The sequence below is a fragment of the Phasianus colchicus genome, chromosome 2 (assembly GCF_987193195.1).
Source record: "Phasianus colchicus chromosome 2, bPhaCol1.hap1.1, whole genome shotgun sequence".
NCBI classification, from domain to species: domain Eukaryota; kingdom Metazoa; phylum Chordata; class Aves; order Galliformes; family Phasianidae; genus Phasianus; species Phasianus colchicus.
Genome location: NC_143437.1, coordinates 104,237,579 through 104,248,725, shown reverse-complemented (window position 1 = coordinate 104,248,725; position 11,147 = coordinate 104,237,579). Strand labels below are relative to the sequence as shown.

At 48.9% G+C, this 11,147-nt stretch overlaps 1 protein-coding gene across 2 annotated transcripts in view; it reads right to left on the bottom strand.

Annotated features, from left to right (window-relative positions):
- Window positions 1–7: 7 nt before the first annotated feature.
- IFT172 (intraflagellar transport 172) overlaps window positions 8–11,147 on the bottom strand; it is a 33,342-nt gene continuing 22,202 nt past the window's right edge. For both annotated transcript variants that reach the window (XM_031595950.2, XM_090136452.1), the window contains 21 exons: window positions 10,202–10,337; window positions 10,007–10,123; window positions 9,491–9,633; window positions 8,677–8,770; window positions 8,366–8,430; window positions 8,063–8,243; window positions 7,440–7,549; window positions 7,031–7,160; window positions 6,426–6,524; window positions 5,974–6,083; window positions 5,437–5,500; window positions 5,103–5,189; window positions 4,010–4,126; window positions 3,771–3,881; window positions 3,031–3,150; window positions 2,383–2,478; window positions 1,855–1,914; window positions 1,299–1,397; window positions 878–1,031; window positions 563–654; window positions 8–364 (listed from right to left, as the gene is read on the bottom strand). In XM_031595950.2, the coding sequence (XP_031451810.2) occupies window positions 275–364; window positions 563–654; window positions 878–1,031; window positions 1,299–1,397; window positions 1,855–1,914; window positions 2,383–2,478; window positions 3,031–3,150; window positions 3,771–3,881; window positions 4,010–4,126; window positions 5,103–5,189; window positions 5,437–5,500; window positions 5,974–6,083; window positions 6,426–6,524; window positions 7,031–7,160; window positions 7,440–7,549; window positions 8,063–8,243; window positions 8,366–8,430; window positions 8,677–8,770; window positions 9,491–9,633; window positions 10,007–10,123; window positions 10,202–10,337 (2,275 nt within the window). In that variant the 3' untranslated portion in view covers window positions 8–274. The remainder of the gene's footprint in view (window positions 365–562; window positions 655–877; window positions 1,032–1,298; window positions 1,398–1,854; window positions 1,915–2,382; window positions 2,479–3,030; window positions 3,151–3,770; window positions 3,882–4,009; window positions 4,127–5,102; window positions 5,190–5,436; window positions 5,501–5,973; window positions 6,084–6,425; window positions 6,525–7,030; window positions 7,161–7,439; window positions 7,550–8,062; window positions 8,244–8,365; window positions 8,431–8,676; window positions 8,771–9,490; window positions 9,634–10,006; window positions 10,124–10,201; window positions 10,338–11,147) is intronic.

The window sequence follows — 11,147 nt, the reverse complement described above, 5'->3', positions numbered from 1 at the left end:
TTGCTCCTCGTAGGACAGCGCAAGGTGTGTGTCAGCCCTTCCTCCCTCCCTCCCAGCACAGGCTGCAGTGTGATGCTTCACCCCTCAGTGAGGAGGCTGCGTGGTGAGCAGTCATGTCGAGGTCAAGGAAGTGAGAGGAAGGGCTGTGGCTCTGTCCTCCAGGAGCTACGTGTCCCTGGGCACTGCATCCCCTGACAAACGGGAGCACAGAAGGGTTGAGAGGTGTTTATTGGAGGATAGAAGCAGAGGGGGCTGAGGAACAGGATGGTCCGGCTCACTGGAAAGAGAAGCTGGTGCTTGGGAGCCCCCCACACCACTGGCTGAGGAACTTGAGCACGTCTTGGCATGCAGGGCTGTGGGATGTCTGCAGAGTAAAAGAGGGGGAAGTGTGGCTGCCTTCTCCCACCTGGGAGCTGGCAGAGCTGCACCTGCAGGGCGAGTTGTGCCCCGGTACTGTGAGATTAATTCAATGGAGGCACAATGAAATGGCCCTGGGTTGGTGTAGCTCCACCAGTGGGAAAATGATTAATTATCAGCATGGGGGAATGAATGCCTTGCTCACCTTGACAGCCATCAGGAACTTGTTCCACGTGTCCTTGTTGGCTTCTCGGCCCGGCCGCTTGAACTCGATCTTGTTCCTTAGCACGGGGTACCCTGGCCACACAGTGACACCCTCATCAACTAACCAAGCCCCACAGCAGCCCTCCTGCCTTATGCATCCCTCCCAGCCATGGGCAGTTCCTCACACTGGGGCAGCTTTTGTAGAAGGCAGCCACTTCGCTGCCCTGCTCCTCTTACAGTGCTGCCTGACCCCTCTCAAATCAACGTGCAAAATGCTCCAACTCCCTGCGTAGCTGTGAGCTGGCCCAGAGCTTACCTGTAAGCACACAGGGCAGGGAGTGCACCCCTGTGCCTGCAGCCACCAAGGAGGCTTCGTATGTGTCACGTTCGTCCTGTGGCAGCACCTGCTCCAGCCGCTGGTCCATGGACATGGTGAGCACCCAATCCCTCACCTCCTCCCGCTTCTCCTCCTGCAGGGCAGAGGACAGGGGTACTGTATGCTGTGTGCGTGCAAGAAGTGGGGAGTGAGTGCATGCATGTGTGCACGAGTGAGTGTGTATAGCAGAGAGAGAGTGAGAGTGCATGAGTGTATGTAAACAGGGGCTGCAGGTGTGTTTGTGGTGGATGGTGCTGGCTGCTTGTCCATCTTCTGTAGTGCCACCCATATACAAGTCCCTTTTCAGAGGGGGCCTTCAGGCAGCATTTCTAGGGAGCTAACAGAGGGGGATGATACTCACAGGCACGTGCTGATGGGCTGGGAGTGGCACTTCAAAGGGAATGTCTGTGTTTTGGAAATCTGAATGGTCCAGAGCATCCAGGTTCCCTTCTTCAATGGCCTGAGGAAGGAGAAGTGGTGAATCTCCTTGGCATTCAAACTACAGTCTGTATTGTAAAGGTGGTGCCCCTGTCTATCAGTGCTGTGAGGACTGGGCCTTCCTGGGAGGTGGCATTTTATAGCCCCACATACAAAGCAAGTTCAGGTCCCATTGTTGCATTCTCCATCAATACCAGCTCAGATGTGCTGCCCCATTCAGCCTCAGGCATCCCCTGGCCATATGCTGGGTCTGCAGAGCCCTACAGCCCACTGTCATTTTGAAGCATGACAGTTATAGAATCATAGATCACAGAATGGCCTTGGTTAAAAAGGACCACAACGATCATCTAGTTCCAACCCCCTGCTATGTGCAGGGTTGCCAACCACCAGACCAGGCTGCCCAGAGCCATATCCAGCCTGGCCTTGAATGCCTGCAGGGATGGGGCATGCAGAACGTCCCCCCAGCAGAAGATACGCACATCTGAGAAGTCCAGGAAGCGGTTCAGGAAGATGAAGGCCATGTTCTCCCAGTTGACTGCCTAGTATTGAGAGAAACCACAAGTGAGACCAAGCAGTGGATGGTTTATCTTCCCAGCCACAACCCTCCCATGTGAACAATGGGCTGGAAAGCCAGCACCAAACAGTAAGAACATGCTGCTATGCTTGCTGTGTGTCATTATGTCTGGGCAGGAGGTCAGAGCCTGTAGTCATTAGATAACAGTTAGGTGGTAGCAATTAGGTGACCCAGAGCAAGGTGGGCCAATGAAGAGTCCTGCATCTGTAATAGCAAAGCCACAAAACAGAATTCTGGTCTACCCCCTTGGTCTGCAGTTCATGTCCCCTTACTACTTCAGGTTTGCTCTTCCGCTACATCATGATGTACAAAATGTTTGAGGAAAGGCCTCCAAAGCCAGCATCTGGCTGCTCACATGTCAGTGCAGCTGGGGGAGACCATGGAAGATAAAGCTTGGAATCTCTGGGCCGCTCTTGTGGCAGACAGCTCTCACCTTGGCTGCTATCCCAGCTTCATAGAAGGCTTTGTCTGCAGGAAGGAGATCAGTGTGACGCAGCAGAGAAATGGACAACCTGGCAGCCACGGTGTCCTGTAGACACAAGGGACAGTAAAGCCACAACAATAAGCATGGAAAAGAATCGGGCTGGAAGAGATCTCCTGAGATCGTATAACCTCATAGCAGAGCTCTGCACCCACCTTTACTGACACACTTGTCTATCCTAAAAGCCTTAATTGAAGGAGTTTTTGTTCATGGCCATTCCAAGCTGGAAACCTGCTAGAAAGCATTTCCTTCTATCTAACCTGCCTCTCCCTTGCAGTAATTAGATTCCTTAATTATCCGACGCGTACAAAGATTTTAAAAACAGGTTCTTTTCTGTTCCAGCAGTTATTTTTTGTTATCTCTTCCTTCAGTCTTTTCCCACTGACTGTGTATCTCCAGGCCTATCCTTCTCATCTTTGCTGTTCTCTGGCCTCCTTCTGGCTGCCTTTGTTTTTCACCTGCTGAAGCCTCACTGAGTTGGGCAGCAATTCCTGCTCCCAGTGAACCACCTCTGGGTCATCATGCCCTGAACCTGCATGTCCCCCCATGCAGCTCTGCACTCACAGTGCTGACTTGATAAAGTAACTTCAAGACCCTTACCAGTTGTTTCACACCCTGAGCAGCGGAGCGGGTGGCGTAGTAGTGGGATATCAGCAGCATAGTCTCAAACTCTGCATGTGCTGGAGTGTTCACTTCACTTGACTTTACTAAATTTTCACACTGAAGAAGAGAATAACAGGGAGCATGTGAGCACAGGGAATCCGTGCTCACTTCATCTGCTTGAGACTGTGGAAAAACTGGGAGAAAGAATGATGTGAAATATCCAGACACCTCAAATGACTGGGAAAGGTCTGGATCTGAGTGCTCCAGGTCCTGTAGAGTGCTGAAGTGAGGAGGCTGTGGGAAAAGGAGAGAGCAACAGGCAACACTGCAAGGAGGGGAGTTTGGATCCACATGGGATTGTTTGATTGTTTTGGTTTATGCTGGGAGTGGGTATTTGTGGTACAGAAATAGCAAAGGCCATCACGGGCTCTGGCTGGGATATTTGGAGACAGGAGAGAAGGAGCATAAGGCTTTAAGTCCTATACGTGGTCTGGTGGTTGGCGACCCTGCACATAGCAGGGGGGTTGAAACTAGATGATCATTGTGGTTCTTTTCAACCCAGGCCATTCTATGATTGTATGAAGCAGCTCAAGGGAGATGGGAAGACAGTTTCCAGGCTCAGCGGTTCTGAGCTTTTTCTGGGTCCTTCCCTCACCTGTGCTGCTGAATATAGGTACAGGATGAGAAGTGGACAGTTCAGACTTTAACAGGTAGTGGTGGCCGTGGCCCACACTCACCAGACTGAAGAGGACATCACGCAGGTCAGCCCAGCTGGAGTATGCCTCAGCACAGTTCATGCCAGGTGCATTCACCATCTCCACAAACAGACGCTTGTAAATGTTGAAGTTCTGCAAGACAAAGGAGTGAAATCTCAGTGGCAGAAGTTTGGAGCCCTTCTGTTGCTAAGCACAGGCTAAGGAAAGGGCAGCTCTGCTCTCTGGCAACTCCCACAGGGATGTTAGGCTGTCTTCATTACCTGTGGGTTGACAGGGGCTCCATGCTGTACATACAGGCTCAGGGCTTTGTCCCAGCTGCCCTCCCGGATGAGGTGGGTTGCATACAGAGCTACATACTTGTGCAAGACTTTATAGTTCTGGAGAAGGCACACAGAAAACATAAGAACTGAAAGCATAAGATTGATGAGCTGAACGCTTGTCACTTGGTAGTGACAGTTTCAGATGCTTGTACATAAATTGAGCCCGAAAAACAACACTGCTGCCTTCTGAATAATTAGAGCATCATCACAGGACTCTCCAAGATAACAGCTTACAACAAAAACCATTCACATCAACAGGGAAGTCTGAGTCAAAAAGAAATCAAGTTCACTGTAGTAGAGATAAAACTCAGGTTGCTGCTTACTGCACTAGAAATAACAACAATAAAACCAACTGCACAACAGTATTTGTTTGCCCAAATTGCCAGTGTTTGCCTGAGGGATTAACTACGATAACTGCAGTTACTGCAGACTTTTTCCAGGGGCTGCTTGGGAATGTTATTCAGTCTGAAGCAATACCTCAACTTCAGAGAATCAGCACCTGTCCTTAGTATAGCTCATTTATCAGTAGCCACCGAACACAAACAAATTCCCAAAGTAGACCCTGGAATAGCTCTAAAACAGTTTCATTTTGCTTTTCTCTGTTTTTATTACTCTGTTGGGGTCATTTTTTTGGTTTCCAGTCAGTAAAAATGCAAAAAATGTCAAATTTGCCTTCATAACAAAGATGCCTAATTTCAACTGACACCAGTCTTCTGAAGAACATGTAGAAAGAAGAAAGCTCTCTGTTTCCTCGGTGCCAATTACTTTCAGCCCAAACAACTCATCTAGCTTTTTCAGTGTTCCATCAATCATGAAAATTAAACACAATTTCCTTCTGGTTTCTCACACTTCCTTATGAAGTGTGGTATGCCAGGATGGGGGCAGTAGAAAGGTGGTTTTTGAGCTGCTGTAGTGACTTCCTGTGCTCCCCACAGAGAAGGCTGATTTGTCTCTGCCCATTCATTCCTGCTGTCCCTGCTTCAGAGAGCCAGGAACCCCAGCCTTCCTCCTGAGGGCTCACATAGGTACTCACCTGCTTAGCTGCAACCTCCAGACACTTCTCCCATTGCTCTTGCTCTGCATACATATCCAAAGCAGCCATGACGTCGACTCCCACCAACTGTGGATGGAAACAGCACAAATTCACTGTGAAGGCAAGGTTTCCTATCCACCTCCATCTTTTCCTCACATACACACAGTCCCTCCCTCTTTACGGAAGCAGAAATCCAGTGTGACCCATCTGGTAAGCAGAAGCCATAACTCAGGCATATACAGAATCCTCTCCTATGGATATTTAGGCAAAAGCCTTATAAAGAAAGCCCTGGGGACCCTCTGTCCCTGTCCTGTGGGACATCCCAAATACATACCGAATCTACCTTTCCTTGGTTCTTCAAATACTCCTTGTAATGCTGGTCCACGTACTCCTCTGACCTGCAGAGTAAAAAGAACCTTAACAGACAGCAGGACTAACAGTGCTTTGGATCAGTGCAGAGGCCAGGTTCAACTTCGTCTGCTTTGAGATAAAGAGGATTTTCACATCTTTCAAGTCTGCAGCTGTGTACATAGGTAGGAGGAGTCTGGGCAGCTCCTTCCAATATGTGGGAGGAGAGAAAGGGATGACAGGCCTTTCAGCAGGAAATATGTGTACAGGAATATAACAAGAAGAGGGAAGATAAGGATATGACAAAAGAGAATGAAGATTTCCATGGGGTGTGTGGCAATGGGGCAACACAAAAGACTCAGGGTGGTAAATGGATGGTGGAGATGGAAGGGCAGATGTGGGGAATGTCCGCTGTCAAGGCTGGGAATGTTACTGTGGGGAGAATCCAGAATATCCAGGGACAACACAGGGCAATGGACCATGCTGGGGTGGGAGAAGAAGTTGAAAGAGTCCAACCCCATACCTGGGGTCCAACTCCTTGGCCACACGTTTGGCTTTGCTCCATTCTTCCCCTTCAATGAAAGCATCAATAGCTTCTCGGATGAGGTCCATGTTGAGGTAGAGCTCTGCTGCCTGCAAGGGTAGAGATAGTCTCTTGAGGAACAAAACTCCAAAGGCACCCTGCAGCCCAAGCTGGAGCTGGCACTGTTGGAAGTACCTAACACACAGCAGCAACACAAAGTCCCTTCCCAAAAAATCACACCCTTCTCTGTCTCCTCCCAAGGCCCAAGTCTCTCACACCATTCTAGAACTTGATCTTTTTCCTTCCTTCCTTCTTTCTGATGGCTCAGCACTGCCTGACTCTGGAGTGGGCCACCCACCCATCACCCCAGGATGTGACTTGCCCTCCTCTCTTTGGATACAGCTTTCCTTTCCTATGTCACGATCTCTGCAGTATCAGGCACCAGCCCTCACCGAATTGTATTTCTTCATGGCCACCAGCTGAGGAGCCACAGTCCGTGTGACCTCCATGCTCTGTGATTGACTCAAGAACTTAATGGCCAACTCAGCAGCCTGTGGAGAGAAATCAGCAGCAATAAGAGCTGTTTGAGAAAGGGATGAAGCTGGGAAGAGCTCAGTCCCAGCTAATATCGTCAGCTGCACTTGAACTATGCAGAAAAAGAGGAGGAGAAACGATAGCCAGCCCACTTTAGTGATGCAGAGAAGCTCAGACAAGGACATAATTGTTGTTGAAGTGGATCCGAGGACACAGGTACTAGTGAAAAATATGAGCAAGAACATAACTCGAAGGCTGGTGGATGTGTGCCAAGAGAGGGTGCTCAGTTAGCTAAGGTCTATGTCATACAGTCTAGCTTCATTGTGCAGGGAGATACAGGCACAAAGATTACGTCATGCTGCTGAAAGTAGTGCTGCAGCAAGGATGTCAGGACAGCGTGGGGTAAGAGGACAGCCCATTTGGGCTCAAGAGAATGATTGCTGATGGCTCTCTTGTGTCCTGCAGTGACTGAGGTATCTGGGGGAAGCCTCCTACATAGTAGAGGTGATGAAGGGAATCACACCTTCAGCAAACATTTCTCCATCAGGACACTGTTGCTGGAATCCTGCACCTTCAGATAGCAGTCCACTGCCCTGGCATATTCCCCTGCTTGTTCCCACTCCCGTGCCTGCTCCAGCAGCCCTTCTGTTCCTCTGTAGGGAGAAACACAGGCTGTGAACAAGACTATGATGCTGCCACGGAAATCCTGACGACAGCATGTAGTGCACTGGCAGGGAGATGCAAGCAGAAGTAAGTCAGAGACCTCAGAAGAGAAAGGGGGCTGTGTGTGTGTCAAAGAATACACACAGCTAACACTGAGTATTGATTAAGGAACCTGGGGAGACGCACTGGGAGCACTGGAGACCTGGCAGATCAATGGCCTAGGGAAAGAGCAAGCAGTCTACACCCTGCAGCCTGAGCACAGTACTTACCCAGAGCCCTTCTTGGCAGCCTCCCTACCACACTCCTTCTGTAACTCCTCCAGCCGACCAGGCACATATTCCTTGCAGATCCGCAGGGCTTCGCTCCACATGTCAGCCTCCTGCAGCAGCACACCACAGAGGAGAAACTTTCACCAGTTCATCAGGATCCACTGCTCTCCTGACATGACAACACATACTGCCTCTCGTGTCATCTTGCCAGAGGATCCATTGGGAGGAACAACCACAGCAATGCCATCCAATTCTTCTGCTGATTGAAATGGCACCACTCATCCAGGCAATTTTAGGGGAAGGTTCCACATTCATCCTAGCTAACTCTATAGCATAGGCTCTTACAGTCTTCCAACTCACCCACTCACATCATCACTGAGGCTTACCCGTACCTTTCTGGCAAGGTACTTTCTCCCAGAGCTGTGGGACAGCTAAGATATGCTGTGAAATTCTTGCCAGATTAGCTTTCTAAGAAAAGGCCAGATTTACGTTATACTAGCAACCACCTGTGTAAACATTTCTCTTTGGCTACTAAGCTGAAAGGAGCTGGATTTTACTCCTCCATAGAAACTATGCTGTCAACCAGTGACAAAGACAATGATTCTGTCACAGTCAACACTCACCTTGTAGTACTTTATTGCCAGCTCAGGTCTCTGTGCTCGCAGGAGGAATGCCTCTGCTTTCTGGAACTCTCGATGCTCAAAAGCAAAACGTGCCTGTCCCACAAGCACATCAGCCACGCTGTCTGGGTCATGAGCCTCAGCCACACGCTGGGCAGCATCCCAGTTCTGGTTATGCACAAACCTAGGAGGATCGACAGGAGATGTAATAAGAGGCACAGCAGGAGGCAGAGCAGTGCTGGAGAAGCAATCAGGCTGGCACCAGACAGGGAGATGCAGCAGTCCAAAAGCAGGAAGACTACATACATTAGCACTGCCTCCTTGGGTTTTCCAGCTTTAATAAATTCTGCTTCAGCCTCTTCAAATTTGCCCTAGGAAAGAAGGAGGAGTTTATGTGCACCCTTTTCTCTCCTGATAACAGCACATGACTTCCTCTACTTACCATGAGGCAGAGTGGATTTATGAAACAGAGAGGTGTGTGGAAGCTTGGGACTATAGCTATGGAGGTGAGCAGTGTCTGCAGCTACAGAAGTGCCTTCTGCAGCAGCCCTTCAGGAGAACTGTTTGATTACCTAAGTGGCCAGGGAGCTTCTACCTATTCTTAGGGGTAAAATTACCTCATCTTCTAGGAACATGGCATATTTTAAGTGGATCTCTGGCATCTTCTGCTTCATGGAGAGGCGAGCCAGTTCAAAAGCAAATTCAAAGACACTGAAATGAAAGAGAAAATGGGGTCACAGAAGGACTGTGTACTGCAAGGGCATGCTTTCATCAGGAGTGAGACATCAAACAGAGCACAAGACATAGGAAGAGGAGAGGGGGGAACACAGGGGATTTCAAGTGAATGGCCACTACTCCTGTTCTTCATCAAAACCTAGGAACTTTTTTGGCTCCCACTAAGGAGATTCAGTTCCTTCGCACTTGCTCTAAGTGCCAGAGGCCCTTTGTTCACCCCTAAAGGGGGGTCACAAAGCTTCCAGGAGCCCAGAAAAGTGAGAGAGCTGGAGCAGAGCAGCACTGTGGATGGATGGCAGTGCAGACACATGCCTGGGCAGGTGCAGAGTGTGGCCAGAACACTTCTGGAAAGCAGTTACTTATGGTGGCATGAGGAATACCTTCCCCTGTGTTCTGAGACTCTCACAAGATCTCTCTATTCAAGTTAAAGGGAAAATTTCTTTTGTCTGCCCACCTCAGACTTTACATTTATGAGACTGACAGGTGGAGAAGACTTATCTTTTAAGTCCTCTGTGCCTAGAACAGCGTGTCAGAAAGGACAAGGTATGGGCAGGGGAGAACACAAGGGGAGAAGCAGGGGAAGATATGCCATATCCTTGACCTGCAGCTATCACACACATACAGGGATTTATCTTGGGCCATTCCATCTTTCTCAGGTCATGAAGGTAGAAGTGTTGGGCTGAAGGAGCTGCTTACCCACTGTCAGCTGCATGGTCAATGGCCATCTCCAGAAGTCCGAATTTACTGAGGAGTTTCACAGCTGCCTCTCCACCCAGGCTCTTTGCCCACATATAGGCCACTTGCTTATAGGAGTTTGCCCCACCATGTGCCTTGGCCACCTATCCAAAGCAAAGAAAGCAGAAAAAACACAACGCATCAATTTCTACTTCAGCAGGCTGACCCAGGATTTACCCTCTTGCACCAACTGCTCTCTCCCGAGGAACCCTTCTGTAGCCACCACTGGGCCAAGGAGAATCAGACAAAGGCTTAAATGGCAGTGCTGCACAGTGGTTAATAGTCCAGGCCTGCTTTTGGAGTGCAATACTGCAGAGCAGTTAGAGGCAGAGCAGTGGCACAAGGGCCTTCATTGCTGTGCCACATACTTAAGTTAGATAGTCCACATCAAGCCTGCACATTTTGTGGGGAATATGGACAGGGCAATTCCTACTGGGATCCTGCAACCCTGCATGGCAGGATAGCTGTGATCATTACCCTGTAGGCTTCCTCCCACATGTCATTGACTCTGTACATGTTCACTGTGGCCTTCCAGTCCTTAGCTTCTAGGTAGTGGTACTCAGCCTCCTGTAAACGTCCCTCTACCTCCAGCTCCTGCAATTAGAAGCAATGAATTAGTGACATTTATCCTTGCTTGCCCTTACCTGATCCCTGGCCATGAGATGCATTCACCTTGCCCAGGTGTAGATGGGTGTCACTGAGTAGGTCCTTGTGGTACTTGGCTACCAAGCGAACCATCTCATCATACATCTTACACTTCTTGTACATTGTGATGGCCAAATCAGGTTCATTCACAGTGATGTACAGCCTATAACACAAGGACATTCACAAAACTCAGCTGAAGGCATATTCAGTCCCTGTATTCTCTCTGTATCCAGCAGGGACATTGTAAGCCCACAGTCAGAAGGCATTACTGGAGGACCATGACTGCAGGAACAATAAACTCACAGCCAACACCAAACTTGTACAGAATTTGCTGCTCCAATTGCATGCATACAAGTCTATGGGACCCAGTGGGAATCATCCCAGGGGACTCAAGGAGCTGGATACTGTTATTGTGGGACCTTTTTCAACTATTTTCCAACAGTTTTGAGAATCTGGAGAGATCTCAGTTGACTGAAAGCTGGCAAATGTTGTCCCAGTTTTCAAAAAGGGCAAGAAAAAAGAATCTGCTAATTACATGCCTATCAGCCTCACTTTGATGTCTAGTAAAATCATGGAGGAGACTATTCTGGAAGTTACTGAAGATGCTTGAAAGACAATACAGTCACTAGTCACAGTCAACATGAGTTCGTGAGGAGAAAGTCCTGTTTCATGATGTTACCCATCTAATTGACTAAGGGAAGCCAGCTGATGCAATCCTTTTGGATTTCAGCAAAGCTTTCTGCGCTGTCTTTCACAGTATCCTTCTGGACAAAATATCCAGCATACATCTAGACAAATACATAATAAGATGAGTGAACAACTGGCTGACTGGTCAAGCTCAAATGATTACAATCAGATTGGCAGGCAGTCATTAGTGGGGCTTCTCAGGGCTCCATTTTAGATCCAGTTCTCTTTAATGTTTTCACCACTAACTTAGAACTAACAGGACTTACTATGCTGGATAAGTTTGTGG